Below are 19,280 nucleotides of genomic sequence, written 5' to 3'. Positions count from 1 at the left end.
TGGTTTGGGAATGCATCCTAGTAAGGAAACAAAGATAAAGGATACTGACCATCTGAAGATGTTTCATTCACGGGTCATGATATTAGCCTCTTGACTATTGTGTAGAAGTGGGACACTTCCATTTCCCCTCCTTTGGTGAGATTACAGACAATTCAAGTAATTGATAAGCAGTGGACAGATTGCTTTTCAGTTTTCTATTTAATTTATTTGCAAGGTATATGGATGCTTTTTGGCTTTGTGTTCTTTAGGTTTGTGTTGTATTTTTGTGGTTTTTTGTTTACTTGTTTGTTTGTCTAGCCCTTGATGCTGCAACATAGTACTGTGATGTGAGGATGTTTGGGTTTTGGTGGATTTTTATTATTTTAATGGATCTAGCTGGCAGAGGAAGGCAGACAGTTCACCTAGGTTTATCTTAGCACCAGCCTGTGATTTCTACATTTTTGCTACAGTGTACACTTCCTCTGATTTGGACTATTTGCTTTTTTTATTCTTGCCTTTTCATGTTGCCAAGGTACAGTCCTCAAGTACAAGATTGGGTGCTGCTGCTCAAAAAACAAATGGCAATGCTTTGAAAGCTTATCCACTTTTTTTCTGACATCGTTCAGCTTTGTTACATACACATCAAAGATCAAATGAGTAAATCAAAATGCTTCCATCAGAAAGCACAAAGATGTTAATTTTAGTTTTTTTTAAAGGAAGAAAGATGAATATTGAGAAGCTTAGTAATATAATATGATTGTCAGATCAAGTTTAGGAAATGTGAAATGAGTGGTGTTAACCTTAACATTTTGTAAACTGCAAGCAATTTGTGATAAAGATTTCTAAACAAAAGTTAATAAATGACCCTTTTAGGAAGAAGATCTTAGAAAAAAAAAATGCAAAATATATTCTGTATTGCTGAGTTTGGTGTTACTTTATGATTTTGAATTTGCCATTATTTTATCCTTAGCATACTATGAAGGCTGTATGTTTAATTCCTAGAAGTATTGATATGAAAGATAGGCTAACAGTGGCAAATCATAAATGGTGCTTAACTTACATGTAACAAGTGGCTCTTGAGCTTAAAAAATATTCAGTTTTCATGGTTTAACCCCAGCTGGCAACTAGAACACAGCTGCTTGCTCTCTCCTACCCTACTGAAAATAAGAATGGTTTAATAACTGAAACAAAGTAAAGTATAATAATACTAATGGTGTTAATAAGTATAATGGAAAGGAGAGAGAAAGAGAAATGAAAACCAAAACCCACAAGGAATGCATGATATAATTGCTCACTACCTGCTGACTGGTGCCCAGTCCATTCCCGAGCAGCGATCGGCAGCTCCCGGCCAACAACCTCCCTCTTCCCACCCTGCCTAGTTTATATACTGAGCATGATCTTCTATGGCATGGAATATCCCTTTGGCCAGTTTGGCTTAGCTGTCCTGGCCATGCTCCTTCCCAGCTTCTTGTTCATCTCCTTGCTAGCAGAGCACATGACACTGAAAAGTCCTGGACTTAGATCAAGCACTACCTGCCAACAACTAAAACATCTGTGTTATCAACATTATTCTCATACTAAATCCAAACCACAGTACCAGCTACTAGGAAGAAAATCTGATCCACTGAAACCTGGGCATCAGTGGTACCTTGAGAAAAATCAGAGCACTGATACTTCTGCATGCTGGATTTCTTTATCTGATTTGTTTGTATCGGGTATTTTGGATTATGCTCAGATGTTTTATATGAGTATTATTATTTAAAATGAAAATGTTGAAAATAAAATTTCTTAGAATACTTTTTTAAAAATAAGCTTTCAAATGCATATTTAAAAATATGAGAAAGAGTAGCTTTGCTAGTTAGGCTGTTGTTTGTGTGTGATTTATATCTAAAGTAATTTAAACATCACTACTTCCGTACAAAAGTTGGTAACAATATGTTTCTTTTCTAGGAACTTGGTGGAAATGATTTCCTGGCTTGTGAAAATAAACTGGATCTAGGAATGAATGAAGAACATCCTTCCAAGAATCTATGGTATTAAATAAGAGTTACAGAGAAACTCAAAGTGTAAAGAGGAAGGAGTTATTTACTGATGTCACAAGTAGCTCTCTAATTCTGAAGGCACAACCATGACTATATATTTTTTCTCCTATTTGAGCCTTTAACCACATCCTAGAGAAGGCAAAGTTAGGCTCTGTGGCTGTTCTGAGACTGTCTAAACCAGGTTTCAGAATACTTTATGGATTTTGAAAGTGTCCTTGTTTTCCCCATCGAAATGAGGAAGGCACAAGTTCTATTTTTGTATGTCTCCCAGCTAACCATGTCTCAGTACTCTCATAATCTATCTCCTCACTGAAAAAAAAAAGGCAAACACAAAACTAATACCCATTCTCCTCTCCTGTCATGAGGCAGTGGCCACTGGTTTGATGAAATGGGAGCTAATGTGCTCCTTAATTATCCAGTCTGCACCAGGCTTTTGTTGAGCTGGGAGCTGGAAGAGAGAGGTGATACTGCAAGTCCTCCCAAAGTATTCAAATGAGCAAAGCTAGTTTTCTCAGGAAGGAGAATGAATTTTAAATTTCTGTTCAGGCTTCTAAAGGAGTGTTATATTGCTACCATTCCTGTTGAATGGCAAAAGTAGGATTCAGTATGGTCATAGTTAAAAGGCAGGTTGTGTTTAGCATGTCTGTGGTTATCACAGTGATTATACAAGTTTATACATAATTATAATATGTCTTACCAATATTTGTTCTAATTACTAATTTTATGTATTTGTGCATTGTAGTAATACATTTTAGGATTAAAATGTGCTTTTCCTTTCCAGTTACTTTAATAATCAGGAAGAGAAGACAAAGGAATTTGCTAAAAATGAACCCTTGTCTCAGGAAAACCAATCATTGGGACCAGAAGAATCTGAAAGTGAATCTGTATATTCTGTTGTGGAACAACATTCTTTGCCTTTAAAGAAAAAGAAAAACAAAGCCAAAACACACTCAGCTTCTTGTAGTAAGATACAAGGTAGAGATTCTGATCACTTGGTCAGTAAACAGATGAATTTTTCACAATTTAGTGGAGATCAGAATTTGATTGGAAATGAATCAATAACACCGTATGCTTGTTTTTATGGACCGTCAGTGAAGAAGGTTAAAGCGGGATGGCTGGATAAGTTATCCCCTCAAGGGTAAGTATTTGCAGTGATTACTGTATAATCGTGACAATGTCTGTTTGCACGAGAGATGTTAAGTTTGTATTTGGTCACTGCTTAATATTTATGGTGCAAGGAGAAGGGGAATTGTTTTTGTTGAAAGAGCACTGGACTCTGCTGAATTCAAAAGTTTTTATTAGTGTTACCTATCCTGAAGTTTATTTATGAGTGCACTCAAGAAAAATATTTTATTAAAAATGTTGCTCACTACTCATGAACTCTAGCGGAAAAATACAGAATGAATTTGTACCAGTATTTCTAATCATTACATTTTTGCTGAGTTGCTGGGTTTTCTCTGGGCTACAAAGTAAGTGAAAACTAACCCCGATTCTGGAATACTACTTTACTAATTTGACTGTGGATTATAACTTAATAATTAGCGTGACTGGAGATCCTGTTGCTTTCAGAATTGTGTGTATAAGTTGAGCTTTGAGTTTAGAAATGCGTCTGGGGTGAATTGACTCCTAGTTTAGTTTACTGATGTGCCTAAACTTAGATGGGAGGAATCGGAGCCCAAGTCTTGTTTTAAGATTTCAAATAATGAAGAGGAGAGGGGAACACAATAGAAAGTGAATACTCTTTGCCACATATGGAGGTTAGACAACAGCAACAACAAATCTTATGTTTAATTTCTGTTATGAGTTTTTTCATTTTTTTATTTTAACCCATTTTAATTTCCAGCTATTATTAAATTGGTTTTCGCTATAGAATGCTCCATTATCAAATCTTCCCTTCATAAATACTCTGATGAAATTCTTCTAACTTCCTCAGTAGTAATTTGAATAGACTAGTAATTTTAAATTATACTTTGCACTTCTCCCCATTTGTTCTTATGACTTCTGAATTCCTTTTTCTGTTGAAAGTGGCACAATTTTACTTTTTTAGTCTGTTTCTGATCTTCACTACTACTTAGCATCTAGAAATTAAAGCTGTTGTACTTGTTAGGGCTGTGATACGTCTACTGTACTTCTATTCAAGCCTTAGTACATCTGCATTCGTTATTCTAAGGACTGTGTATTTAGCTACACTGAATGGTATTAAACTGTTTGGCCTTTCCTTTCATTGTTTGTGGCTATAATAATTGTCGCTGCTTAGCAAGTAGTGTAGCTATTATTTTTTTCAGTTTAGTGAGAAATTTATTGAATTAAATTATTTTAGAATACAGGATGGTCTGAACCCACTTAAAGCAGCTCTGCTGTATAGCAATTTCCATTTTTTTCTTGTTCTTTTCTGAGATTCTAATTTGACAAGGTTGTTTTTTTTAAATTTTGGTTTTGCATGGATACATTGTTGAAGGTGAATAATAAGAAGGAATAAACCTAGTTTAATAAACCTGTTTTACCGTCATGGGATTTCAATGTGCTCAAACCTATTTTCTTTCTTTTTTAAATTGCTTTAAAGGTTTCATTTAAATTTATGGATTTTCATTGTTTACTTTTGCTAAAGAATCAAAGAATAATTATACACAGAGTCAAAAGACTTTTTCCCCATATAATATGCATTTTTAATTTTTTTTTTTCAGAATTGTAATGTGCTGACTTCTTGGAGAGCTGCAGTTAGTTGTACATTTTGTTTTGTTTCACTTACAGGAATTTCTTTTTTTTTTTTTTAGCAACACTTTTGGCAGTTAGCTTTTTGAGTGATAAAAGTATAGTTCTTGATTCCAGTTGCCTTGTCTTGCACTGTTTGAAGGAATAGAGTTGTGAACAAACTTTGAAGGCTTTAATAAAGTGATATGTGAAAATATATTATTTGAAAAACAGTGCATTAACCCCAAAATTAATACTGGTTACTACTGAGTAGAACAGTTGTGGGGTCAGTAGCCTTGATCCAGTGATATTCTTTGGCTACATTTCAAGGTCTTTATCTCACATGCGGTTCAATGAATGATACATTTTTGTTTCTCTTTCTCACAATACCACTTTTCAAATATCTGAAGAATTAAAAAAAAAAAGAAAAGGAAAAAAACAAGTAATTTTTTCTAACTATCAAAGCATCATCATATTTTATTTCAGTTCCCACCAACTGAATCTTTCTGTTCTACACCTCCCGTTCTTTTTATAGGACTCCAATTTACATATGGCGGTTTGTGTTTCCTCAGGAAAAAGAATATAGACTGTTTCCTTAAATTGCTACAAATCATGCAATTAAAGTACAGCCTCTCTATTTTAGTTAACTCACTAAAAATTTTAAAACCATTCAGTTTACTCACACTGTATGTGGTACTTAGGTTCACTCTTCCCTGCATCATCTTGAAATTTATTGACATTTTAATGGAAAGGCCATTTTACATTGACCTTTCCAGGTTATGAAAAATGATGATTTATTGTAGTCGTATAATACAAGTTAATTAAGCCAGAGCTGCTATTTGATTAAAGTTTTGATAAACTATCACAGTCTACTAATCCTAAAGGAGAGCACTCATTTAGCAGGAAAGGAAATAATGCTGGGAAAAGACATTAGTGGGGTCTTGTTGCTGCTTAATTAACTTGTTTAATAGATTTTAGAATTGAAACTTTTATAGATGGTAACTAACAGGCTGCCAGTGTTTTTAATGAGCATAATGGACTACTTTGGGTTCATGTAAAAATACATTTTCTTAGAAAGTCCTTATAGAGCATGAGTTAACTGGATACTGAAATAATCAAATGATATCCAATTGATAACACACATTGAAATGAAATTTCATGATGTACTTGTTGAGAGATGTGGTATGACTGCTATTTATTCATCAGCCAGGAAAGAGAGTGTTGAGGAGATGTGTTGATGTTTATGATTGGAGATACCGTAGCCTATAAACAAAGATTTCCTTCTCGTAAGCATGACAATGAGACGGTCATTTTAGGTTCTCAGCTATCATTTTTGGAAAGTATGTGAACAGAGCTTGTAGTACTTAAAGTTTTGCTCTATGTTCAGCATAGTTGATTTCCAGTAAGAAGTCAGTTCTCATCCTTGTTAGCTTCAAGCAAAACTCAAGTAAACCTTTCTATAATTTGTGCTTGAGACAGTCTTAAAAGACAGTGTTAGCTTGTGTTTATAATATTAACTGTGTTAATTTTTTTATTCCCAGCAAACGCGTGTTTCAGAAGCGCTGGGTTAAATTTGATGGAGACAGCATTTCTTATTATAATAATGAAAAGGTAAGTGATGTGTTTTGGTCATGTTTAGAACAAAATGCATCCATGTAATACACGTGTTACCATTAAGAAATTATGAAATAATTACAAATGAATATTCATCTTAAATTAATTTTTAATTGTAAAGTAATAGGGTGAGATATTATTAAATACTTTAAAGTGTCCTTGAAATCATCATGTATTGTTCATCCTTTTGTTTCCTAGAAGGGTTTGTATTCCTCACCTTTTCAGGTAGATATCAGCTTTTTTAACTTTAGTGAGAGTGTGACACTGCTGCAGTCTGCAAAACAGATCATGCTAAACATATTTAAGACAACAAGTGTTATTTTGATGGTGGTTGGAAAGTCTCTTTGCAACCTATACACTTGTTGATTCCTTGATTAAAAATGTCTCTTTCCTGTATGTCATGGCATTGAACAAGGTTAGGTTTGAATGGGTCTGTTCAAAATCAGCATGGTACTGTGATGTTTATGGATGTTTTTGCTTCTGTACCTGAGGATTGAATCTTACCAAAATATTCGCAGACTCATTAGTTGCTTCAATTAAAGTAGTTCACTTCTTATATGTGATGCAAAAAAGGATTTGTAAATCATGGTTTTCAACAAAGAGTATATTCCTTGTAATTCTCTTGTAATTCCATGTAATACTCTAGCACACTACAAAATTCTTCTTTCTTTTGCTCTGTGATTAATTAATTTCTCCTCTTGGAAGTAATGAAGAAGACCTTCTTAAACTCAAAAGTGATAGATGATTGTACAATATGCATGTTTGGGGAAGCTGAGGTTACGTGCATATTATTTTAAATGCTGGAAAGCATTTCCTGTTGAAGATGCATATTAAATTAGGAAGAATATACATTTTCAGGTAAAAGTTCCCAAACAGTATGCTGGTTGGTTGTAATCAGTAAGAGACCTATCGATGCTTTATGATGGGGTAGGGGTGTAAGAACTGAAGTAGGATAAGACTTTATTTGTGAAGGAGTGGGAAATTAAGAACAAGCTCAAAAAATTATTTACATTGATCTTTATGCCTACTGATTGGGAACTTGAAACAATCTGTTTTCACTTGCTTACCTTGCTTCACTTACAGTTGAAGACATGATTTTGCAGGTGAAGGGAACAATAGAATAACATTTGGATAGCAGTGACAAAAAATGTTACCCCTTTGTGGTATTGATCCCAAGGCTTCAGAGGAGCAGAAAAGCAGGGTTAGTCATTAAGAAAGACTTGAAAAAATACAGCAATGGGATTTGCTTAACACTGTCTGCAGCATAATTAGGGAAAGAAATGATAATATAGAATTTTAAATCTTGTATCTGCACTGGAGATTTTTTTTTTTGAAAGTTACTGAAAATGTTATTTGGAGGTCAATTACTCCAGAATAGTACTTGTTACACATTCACCTGTCATAAGAGATTCCAGAAGTCTTCCCTTCTGCTCAAGGGAACATTTAGCGTGTCACATGAAGCTACCAACTCTGCATCCTCTGTTTGAAAGGGCTCTGTGGTAGGTTAGGCCCTCAGGAGCTTGCGAACACTTGTCTTGAAGCCTCTTTGTCTCACTTTTCCTCAAATCTGAGTCTAAACTTCACTCTGGGGATTGAAAGAGATGCTGATTGGTCTGTATGTGTATACAGTTTGACTAAGTCTGGGTGTCTGACTTATTAATTTGGTGAGTCAAATATGCGAAGAACTGTATGTCTGAGAACTGCAAGGCCTGAAGAAAATTCTGGGAATTGAGGATTTGGTGAAACTCAAACTATCATGCAGATAGGAGGAAAATATAGTTGGCTACCAGTATTTCTTAATGCACAGTGGGATTGTGTTGAGTGAGCAGTGGTGTCATTGGGGAATGTGAGTTTTTGGTGCAGTGGTCTCTGCTGAATCACTACTCCCATACTAAGCGCATTCATGTTTCCTGCGAGATGGATAGCAGCATGTTCCTGCTGTTGATTGTGTGTTGTTACTTTGAGATCATGAGCAACTATTTGCAGACCCATCAGGAGCTGCACACAGCGCAGGAGATAATTCTCGTAAAAGATGAGGGTAGTTATACGGCTCATTGCAAGTCATTGCGTGTCTCCCCTCCTAGCTAAATAGCTATATATATATATATTTATATTTATATTTGTATTTATATATATATATATATATATATATATATATATATATATAAATGGAGAAATGGTTGTTTTAACTTTAGATCTTAATGGCGAGTTCTGTCTGTTCTAATCTGTGGTTGTCCAAGCACGTTCCTACACGGACAAGCATGTTATAAAGCAATTGCTGTAATTTTGGTTTCACATATCAATTAAAAATAGTTCTCAAATGGAAACCAATCCATACTGATATTTTTCTGATTATTACAAGCAGATAAGAGTAGACTCAGTGTAATGAAAATGTTTATTTTATCCAGAAACACTAGCAATATTAAATAGCTCTATTTGTCATTCACATTAGGAACAGAAGAGGAGTGAGGTTCTGAAGAAGGGGAAGTGTGCTACATGGCTAATGAAGAGTGAAATTAGTGAAGGATAGAGAGGGAAGATGTAGAGTAGTACTCCTGAAAATGCCCATATGAGTGCTTCTCTGAATGATTTCAACCTTAATTTTATAAATATTTCTCTAGCTTTGTTCTAGTTGGGCATCAGCTTCTAATTGATAGAGATCTCTTCTTTACTTTGTATCTGCATATATGAGAAGGGTCTTTAGTTTTGAACAAACAGCATCTGACCTAGGGAAGGTTTTGGTTTGAATCTGTGGTGCTCTCATTTCTTCTACGTTCCTTGTTCTGAGAAAGTTGATGGCTTTGTCTTAATAGACTGTAGTTAACTGAAGTGAGAGTAAACAGGAAAGAGGAAGGTGGAATTGGAGAATTTTTTTCAGCTATCCAATATGCACAGGTTTTGTTTCAAATTTCTTCCAACTTTTGACAGAACCCTGGTGCTCTGATGTTACTTTATAATAAGGCAAAAACTGCTAGTTATGTTGAAAGTTTTTATTTTAAACCAGCTTAGGTGATTTCGGGAAATCTTAGTGATTTAGAGAAGAGTCTTGCCTTTTCATATGGAGAACTTCAGTATTTTGTTGTGTTATGGTTACATATGAGCATAACAAAGAACAATGATCACTGCAAAATAAATTTGTCATTCTTCAAATAGGTCATACTTAATCTGTTGAGGAAGAAAAGCCAAAGCAGTGCAAAATGGTATTTTCCAGGATCTTTTAGCCCAACTCTGAATCACAGTTGTCAAGGAGTGACATTGGGCTGTATTTGAAAATAAAAGTTTCCATCGAAGCAGCTGATATTAAAAAAACCCACCAAAACATTCTACTTTTCCTCTAGAAAGTTGTTCTGTCATATAACTTTTTAGCAGCTCTAAAACTAGTGAACACCACTCTGTAATAGAATAAATATCTATGAGGTTCTTGGCTGCATTTGTTTGGTTTTGTTTTCTATATTCTTAAATAATTCACCTAATTTCTACTCTGAAGTATTTCAAAGAGAGATACTGTATCTTGATCAACAAGGGCTTTTTAACAGCCATTAGTTTTGCACATGAAAGAAATGCTGCTGCAGAAGAAAGATTGATAAATTATTATAGTTTAAACTGTATTTGAAAATATGTATGCTTTGGAGAAGCATATGTATGATGGATGATTGTTTAAACAGCAAAGCAAAACTATGCTCAGCTTAAAAGGGAACTGACTTTTTTTTTGAGCAAATGAAATAAAATAGTTGTGACTTCCAGCAGTCTGAGTTATTCCCTTACAGTAGTACCAAATACAACCAGTAGATGTCTGCAAACTCCATAATATATTTATATCTGAACACCTACAGAAATAGTACATGTAATAAGTTTGTTTTGCCATTAGAAGGATCAGTAGTTAACATAATATCCAACCTTATTACAAATATGTTAAAATCACTCTTTTTAAAAATATAACCGTAATACAAACAGGTCCAATATTATAATCATTCTATTTCTTGTGTGTAACTATAGTAACATGCTTTTGTCTGCTGTATTTCAACATATCTATTTATTTATTTGCTAAACTACATTTACTGGCATGTATTAGTACCTCAAAGCGAAACAATGTAAGAGTATTTATTTGGTGAAAATCATTAGTATATTAAACTCAGTACACAAAAAATGATCCAATGTATCCTTAATGCTTAGCATTCACAGTAGTTCCTTAAGTCCTTGTATAAAGTCTTATAATTTATACTTTGGGAGGAAAGTTATTGCAGTACAAATTCTTTATGGGGAGCTGACTCTTGGACTGTTACTGCGTCTGGAACATAAATTTTAGCAGTATATCTGAATCGTCTTGGTCAGAAAACCGATTGATCAAAGCATAGTGGGGACAGGTGTAGCATTAACTCTGGAATCCAGAAATCGTGCAGATGTATTTCTGAAGTGCCCGTCTGCTTGACCTTTCCTCTGCTCCCCTCTCCCTCCCCCCCAAATACTTAGGTTAGTTAGGTTAAAAGATGAGCTACGTGAAGAAGGTACTTGTAGCAGTTCCTTTTTCCTGTGTTGCTTTTTTGTCCAAGTCAGTTGTCCTGATTCCTAGTTGGAAATTTGCAAATGTGGGGAAAATTTGCACTGATCCCAAATTATTGTGCTTTAACCCCAGTTGACAACTGAGCCCCACACAACCACTCACCAACCACTCACTCACTCTTCTCCCACTGGGATAGGAGAGAGAATTGGAAGAATAAACATGAGAACTCATGGATTGATATAAAGAAAGTTTAAGGGGCAAAGAAAAATCTGTATGTGGAAGCATAGCAAACCAAGGAATTCATTGACCACGTCCCATGGGCAGATAGTTGTTCAGCCATCTCCAGGAGAGCAGGGCTTCATCCCACTAAATGGTGACTCGGGAAGACAAACTCCATCACTCTGAACATTTCCCCCTTCCTCCTTCTTTCCCCAGTTTTATATACTGATCATGATGCCATATTGTAAGGGATATCCCTCGAGTCAGCTGTCCCGGCTGTGTTGCCTCCCAGCTTCTTGTGCACCTCAGTCTCCTCACTGGTGGGGTGGAGTGAGGAGCAGAAAAGGCCTTGACACTGTGTCAGCACTGCTCAGCAATAGGTACAACATCTCTGTGTTATGAACACTATTTCCATCACCAAACATAGCCCTATACTAGCTACTATAAAGGAAATTAACTGTATCTCAGCCAAAACCAGCACAGATGTATAGCAGAAAAGTACATACCTGATCCAAGCTAGAGCATTCTTGTTAGTACTGACAGGAAAACATATTTTTCCAGAGTGATGCCCCCTTTGTGTTCAAATTGAGGGATAAATCAGTGAATTTACTTTTCTTATTGGCTAGCCATTGAAGGGGCAGTGTGGGGGGGAACAGAAAAAATGTTTAGAATTCTCTGCCTGTAGAAAGCACAGTTTTTTCCTATGTCTGATTCTATCCTACAAGTGTAATGATTATATGTTTTTAAATTATTTTTCTGTGAGATATTAAATGTAATTTACTTTGGCATAAAAATGCAAATTTAGGAACGTTTGATGTTTTGCAATATTAATGCCATGGGACAATTTATGAAGTTTTATCTCAAATATACACATTCTATTTCACCATAGGATTTTATTCTATTTTAGAAGGTAGTAGATGTGGACAGGTCCAGAACAATGAAGTTGGTGATGGGTAAGGTAGTGGTTTACTTATTAATGCAACTTTATTAAGTGTGGTGAACTTGTAGGAGCACACACTGTATATGTGAACTTCTTAAACACTATGACAAGTAGTATTACCTGAGAGAAATTTAACATTCCATGAGAGTTAATAAATATTTCTATTGGCTTTTTATTACAGGAAGTGTTCTCAAAGGGAATAATACTGCTCTCTGCTATAGCAACAGTAAGAGTTCATGGGGAGAATAAATTTGAAGTTGTCACATCCCATAGGACTTTTGTTTTCCGTGTGGATAAAGAAGGTAAGTAGATGATGTGTAATTATAACAATTGCCAAAAAAACATGCAATCACTGCTGATAAATTATGTTTGTGAAATAGGTCTAGTTATATTACCAGAAATATTTTTGGAATCCAGCTGGTTTGAGCTCATAAAGTGAAACTGAAGATAACTGTAACCTTTGTAAGTACAACTGAAATTGTTGGGGAATGGCTTTTTAAAATGTCAAAATGAGAAGACTATTTTCCCAACTCTTCTGCCTCCTCCCCCATTTTTCCCAAAGATTAATTTGTTTGGGCTTTCCTCAGGTCTCACTAGCAGCTCTTAGAGCCCGTGTGCTCCTCCAAGTCAACACTTGATACAAAATTTACAAAGAGGCAATGAAGTTGGTGGCTGGAATGTGATGCTGTGATCAAAGGAAATCAGAGGTTTTCTGCCTTATACAGTATTTTCAGTCATGTGTTGATAGAGAATAAAAATTCAAATTGTAGTAAGAAAGTTAGTATCCCTTCTAATTGAATGCTCTATCAACCTACTGCTGTAATATGTGGAATCAATATCAGTGCATGTATGATTTATTTATGGAAACAATAAAATAAAAATGAATACCTAGAAAAAAGAGATATGCAGTGTGTATTTACAGCAGTACATGCCAGAGCCATTATACCTAAGAGTCTCTCAGCATTTCCATTATCAAATCCCATTTTTATGGGTTATAGCTTGGTTATAAACATTTGCTGCAGGCTGTAACAGGAGTGCAGCATCAGTGAGCAAATCCTTCTTATCAAGTTTGGCTCAAATAATTTCAGGCATTTCCCTGCTTTTAGCTGAGTTTAAAAGTATGTATTTCTTTATTATTTTTGCATTTCTCTTCCAAATCTATTTTAAAAATTCTTTATAAATGGGAACATAACCATCTTGGTGCAATACATTTTGTAAGGCTGCAATTTGCTTTATGGACCATTGCCCTTGACTACTATAAAAATATTTACAACTTATACTGACTTATAAAATATATTCAGAGCAACCACTTGTTATACATGAAATTCCATTTTCATGTAGTATGTAACCGTCTTTGGACATAGTAGCCTGTCTGTAAAGCTGTTCACTTAAGGTTCAAAATGTCTGTTGGGCAAGGAATTTGGTCCTTACTTACTCCAGAACTGGATGATATATTCATAGTAAAGTATGTATATAACCCTGCTTGATTTCTGTTATGTGCACAAACCTGTTTCTTCATGCTGTTACTTCTGTGGATTTGTGGTTGAGAATTGTTCTGGGACTATTCAAAGGGTACTTACCTTCTTTCAAAGATTTTGAAATGGAGACTTTTATATGTATTTTGATATATCAGAAAAACATATTTTTGGATGGATTTAAATATCTATAGGGAAAACATTATACATAATGGTTTGGAAAGTTTAGAGGCATTTGGGGGCAAAAAATTAACTAATCAGGGGTTAGCAATGAGTTAGAACATAATCTGCTCAGATGCAGTGAGATTTGGTTAATTGGAGTGAAAAACACTTCTAGGGTAATTTGATGCCCTCAGCTATTCTAAAGTACTTTGAAAAGATCACTGGAGTGTTTCAAGAGAGCATATATGTATTAATACAAAACCTCTAACAGGAACACTTGGATCACATTCCCTGTGCTAGTTGCTCAGGCTAGTCTTCCTCTTCTTCAAAGTGTTTTATGATGCTTAAATTTGTGTATTTTTTCTTTCATGTTGCCTACATTACAGTTATGAAGTAAGCACATTGTTGTTTTAATGTTGCACTTTGCAATGTTCAACACTAATTTTGCCAACTTTATATATACTGTGGATACAACTTTCCATTCCTCCCTGCCCCGCCCCCAATATATTTTATGACCTGAATCTTTCAGAGCAAACAGTTGAAATATTCATGATATTCCAATTGCATAAGGGGAGTCTAATTCATTCAGACTACTCAGCATTAAAGTATATCGATCTTAGTCTGGTGAAATATCTGAACATAGTGAATGAGACTGAGTAGAACTTTATTACTTCACCTCCTTGTGTTCATGTATTTGTAAGATGTTAAATTAATAATGCATGCAAAGATACTCAAACATTCATTTTCTTGATTATTCAGTACCCTTGACAATATCAAGCTTAACCACTCCACCTTAATGGAATAGATTGTAAATTGCCAAGTGTTTTGCTTAGAAGCGTGGCCAAACATGGAATAGCAGTGGTGATGGCTTGCCTCTTTAGTGACAGATGAAATTTAGACTCCCTGGTTTCTGCTTGCATAACTGTAGTAGTTCTTTCCCATTGATTTGGCTTCCAGAAGATGAACATGCCACCTGTCTACTTCCTCAGTCTTTAAGTTGCCTGGAATTCAGCATCTTAGAATTAGTAGTCATGATTTTAAGAATCTCCATCATCAATTTATTTTGATTTGTGTGTTGATTATTGGGAGTTAACTGAATGGCTGTCTTTGCTAACATCTCCACTGATACATATTCTCATTATTTTTATTTACACCTCCTCTTCAAGGTGAATGTTATCTCTTACATAGTATAGCTATGTCATCAACCAGCATAGCATGCTAGGAAGAATGGGAAAACTAATGTGTAGAGAAGAATGGACCTGCTGCTTAACTAATTGCCTTTGACTAACTTTTTTCCTGTTTAGAAGAAAGAAATGACTGGGTTAATACGATGCTCAATGCCTTGAAATTGCTGTCGGATAATAACTCTCAGTCTCGAACTTCTGTCGCCCCTGAGAAAAGCGGATACCTTGAGCTGAAGGGATACAAAGCCAAAATCTTTATTGTACTTCAGGGGAGTACTTTATGGATCTGCAAAAATGAGCAGGTAACTTTTTCATATGCTTTTTGTGAATGAAAGCTTATAAAGATGGTTTAACTAGTGAGTTGGAAATTGATGGCTCCTTGTGAATAGATGCATTTCAATATAAATGCATATCTCTTTTTGTGTAGTACTTTATTGCTGCAATTCTCAGAAGGCTTCACAAAGCAGGCAAAGTATCATTATGTCTGTTGTACAATAGAAAAGAGCGAATATATAGTGAGGTGAAGTGAAGAGCTCTGAGTGTCACAGCATGCTAGTGTCAGGACTGGGATCAATTCACTATTAAAATGTCGACCATAAGCACTCAGAAGGTCTATTTTGTGCGCTGTTTTCAGTCTTTATTTACTGCTCTGTAAAGTGTGTTAAACAGAAGCACATTATGGTATGTAACTGATACTTCAACTAAATGTTCAAAATGTTCTTTGTGTTTTTGAGAATGTAGATTGACCAGTTTCTGTTGTGCACTGTAATATTTTAAACGAATCCAGTATTAAAAAACATGAAGTACGCCTATCATTTCAGCTCCCAAAATCTAGGGCTTTTGGTTTTGCTTTGGGCGTGACTATATGATAACATGAAGTACTTATCTGTGGAACTCTCTAGGATGGCATGGGTAGGGAATAAATGGGGATAGCTGGGTTCAATCAATGGTTGTGTGAACTAGTGGAAGGAGTCTATTTCAGGACATTAAATGGAAGATGTTATTTCTGTATGAGGAAATTGGTTACTCACAAGTAGCTGGAACCTGGAATGACATTTGGGGCAGGTATTTTTACATGTTTGTCTTGTTCTCAGTTTCTTTCAAATTTGTGTACAGGCAAACCCTTGTTTCAAATATGAATGGTCTCTTAGTAAGACTTGTCATTTTGGAGTTGATCTCACTTCCTCTCCTGTTATCCTCTTACGTGTGAAATTATTTGAGTGGGTTTGAGGGACCACGTAACGTTCAATATTATTCATTCCCAGAGAGGAGATTTGATACTGAGAAAGACCTATTTTTCTTTATACTTACTGTACTCCAAGGAAGTTTTACCTTTTAGGTAAATTCTTTGAGGTCAGTCAACAGCCAACTAATCAAAAGTGTTGTATTGTGTTTGCATGGCAAACATGAGAAGGGAAGACCAGCAAAGTACCACAACCCCCATTCCCTGTCCACCTAAGCCACTGAGTGGGAAAGAGTAAATCAAAAGGAAGAAAGGAGAGGTGGGAATAAAGGTGCTTTAAGATTTGCTTTTATTTCTCATTATCTGCTCTGGTTTGATGAGTAATAAATGAAGCTGATTTGCCCAAGTTGAGTCTGTTTTGCCCATGACAGTAACTGGTGAGTGATCTCTCTCTGTCCTTACCTTGTCTCTCAATGATTTGTTATATTTTCTCTCCCCTGTCCTGTTGAGGAGTGGAGTGATATAGCAGCTTTGGTGGGCACCTGATATCCAGATAGGACCAACCCACCACAGTTTATGGATTTATGCTGTTCGGTAGCTATAACAAAACTCCGTGACTTAGATATGTAATGTGTTACCAAAAGTGTATTTGCTATGTGCCGTTTGAATTTAAACCAACAGCATATATTTTGCCAAATAAGCATCATGGAGAGAAATTGGTCTTCATAGTTGGGCACAGTACTCTTTATCTATACTGAAATCCTCAGTCTTGATTATTGTAATGAACAGGTGACCTGTCAGTTAGTTCATTTATTTAAGTAAAGTTTACAGCTGTAGGTCTTTAAGGAGGAACAAAACCAAAATGCAAACACCACCCCTCCATTCTAAGACCCTGTACTTCACTGACGTTCCCTTGCATCAATCAAGTAGAAAGAATGAAGTCGGCCAACCTACTTTACAGTCATTGCTTGTGGGATGATCCACACTGTGCTGCAGTGCTCGATGTTACTTTTCCGTCATGGGGTTTCCAGGTATTTCATCAGGGAGAATCCATGGAAAGAATTCTCATCAGTGAAAATCCTCGTTTTGTGGATGTTCGTTGTTAATGACCCACTTTTCCCTTCAGAACTGATGCTTATTGAATGTTATGCCCCTGAATATTTTAGAGTGGTCCTTAGGGATGTTCTGAGCTTCTTGATTAAGGAACAAAGGTATACAGACTTGTGGAGGCATTTCTTTTCCAGGGTGATAGGTCATTTGAAACTAGTTATGTCCCTCTTGAGAGTTACGGTACCAAATTTTTGCTTTCTTCTTTCTTACTTTCTTGAATATAACTGTTGGGAGCATCTTCCTTGCCTCGAGCAGAGGCATTCATCCTCTCTGTTGATAAAGGGCACTCCCAGCTCTGCCCACTGGGCACAGTTTTTCTGACTGTGCATGTTGATACAAAACTGTTGCAGAGCCAGTCCCTGTTGAAGGGTTCTTGATTGCTCTTTTCTACATTTTCAGAGTGCAGATTATGACTCAGATAATCTAAGACTGCTCCCCCTGTCCCCCCATCAATTTCTGTATTTACAGATTTTTTCTGAAGTTGTTTTTTTGTGTGAGTGTGCATGTGTGTTGGTTCTATTACTTGTGCAGCTGTATAGTAGGTTGTGTCTGCTCTGCTCTTTCAGCATCATGGAGTTCAGAATTCCTTTAGCTGATCATGAAAGCACATGCTTATACAACCTTTTTACTAGACATTTATTCCCTTCTACTATGTGGATGCTCTGCAGAGATCACTGACTGCAGTGCAGCAGAAGGCAAACCAAAATCAAGCCCTGAAACAAAATGGTTAGACATGCTGCCAGCCTGTCAACTCCTCCTGTGTGTATAAATATTGCAAACAATGGTGCAAAAGCAGCTTCTTCCCAAAGCTTATTTACTTAAAACCAAAAATAACAAATGGTCCTGAGAGGTTTCTTTTTAGATTCTCAGTTTGAACAATATCCTTTCTTTATGCAATTTCTGGATGTTTGGGGAAGATGAGAAATATTTTCCTTCTTTAGGCTTTCATAGCCTGCAATTCTTTTGGTACCTCTTGTGTTTTAATTTCAAGTGGAAAACCGAATTATTTTTACTGCAATGCTGAAAAAAACCCCAGTAATACAGCACTGGTCCATTAGAGGGCGCTGTTGATCTAAAAATATTTCCCTGTCTCAAGTTTGCACTTCAGCCAGTAATTACTAGGCAAATCTGTCCAGGGATGTCCTCAAATCCTGTTCATATTAGAATTCACATCCATACTAGAATGATTACCACAGAGCCTTAGAGGAGTTTATTATAACTGCAGTGCTATAAGACACCTATTTAGATTTCTTACAATGCTGAAATGAGATTGGATCAAGGTGATTCATTGATTTCTATTAAACTTGATAGAGAAGAGCCCACTGTTACTTTAAAAAAATTTTCTGCACTGTAAAAAGTGGAGAAGATCCTAAGCCAAATGCCAAATCCTGACATAACCACCATGAACTTTGTGAAGTTCAGACTGAGATCAGAACATCATGTCTCAGGCCCATTTCTAGTTAAAAAGTGATTGGTTTAGCTTGAACTTCTGGCAGTGATATAGTGCTAGTATGAAACCATCAATTTCTTTGACTCCTCACGTAGTGTAAATTTCTTAAACTTCCTGTCTGGAGCAAAAGTGAAAAATAAGTTGTACAGAATCAATTTGTTCAACTTGCAGCTTGCTGAAATCCCCATTTCTGTTTCAAAGTCATTCATGCTTGTATAAAAACATGTCATCTGATCCTTCATGACAACTCAAGCATTGGCTTGAAATGTCAATCTGCTGTGGTGGTGCCAGTAATAACCTCCCCTCTGTTACCATCAGAAGGGCTGACAGGTGCTTGTCTGGTCTGCTCAAATGTACCCCCTTTGTTAGGTTATATTTAAGGTTCACTGATATGTAAAGTTGGGGGGGCCTAGGCATCATAGTTTTTGTGCCAGAATTTGGCTTTTAAAAGAGAAATCAGGATCTTCTTTTTTACTGCTTTAGGTGGTTCTGAAATAGATGTATTTACCTGGGGTATCTGAGGAAACTTTGTCAAATATAAAGACTCTATGTATGGCTGGCTGTGTGCCATAATTACTTGTGAAGTGTTTTCTTCATGCATGACTACAAGTTAAAACTTGAATAGTGATGAGTATTCTCTCTGATATTACAAGCAATGGTATCCATTATTTATTGGAGACCTCTTGATTTCATTTTGGCTCAATGTTCCTGTTGATTTCAAAGGGTTTTC

The 19,280-nt window shown here is 35.8% G+C and overlaps 1 protein-coding gene across 1 annotated transcript in view; it reads left to right on the top strand.

Annotated features, from left to right (window-relative positions):
• ARAP2 (ArfGAP with RhoGAP domain, ankyrin repeat and PH domain 2) overlaps window positions 1-19,280 on the top strand; it is a 120,285-nt gene that overhangs the window by 16,530 nt on the left and 84,475 nt on the right. The window contains exons 6-10 of the mRNA XM_027686640.1: window positions 1,930-2,012; window positions 2,803-3,159; window positions 6,254-6,323; window positions 12,168-12,288; window positions 14,928-15,109. Coding sequence (XP_027542441.1) covers window positions 1,930-2,012; window positions 2,803-3,159; window positions 6,254-6,323; window positions 12,168-12,288; window positions 14,928-15,109 — 813 coding nt within the window. The remainder of the gene's footprint in view (window positions 1-1,929; window positions 2,013-2,802; window positions 3,160-6,253; window positions 6,324-12,167; window positions 12,289-14,927; window positions 15,110-19,280) is intronic.

Source organism: Neopelma chrysocephalum, unplaced genomic scaffold, assembly GCF_003984885.1.
Source record: "Neopelma chrysocephalum unplaced genomic scaffold, ASM398488v2 Primary Assembly neopelma1_71, whole genome shotgun sequence".
NCBI lineage: Eukaryota > Metazoa > Chordata > Aves > Passeriformes > Pipridae > Neopelma > Neopelma chrysocephalum.
This window is presented reverse-complemented; position numbering and strand designations above follow the sequence as displayed.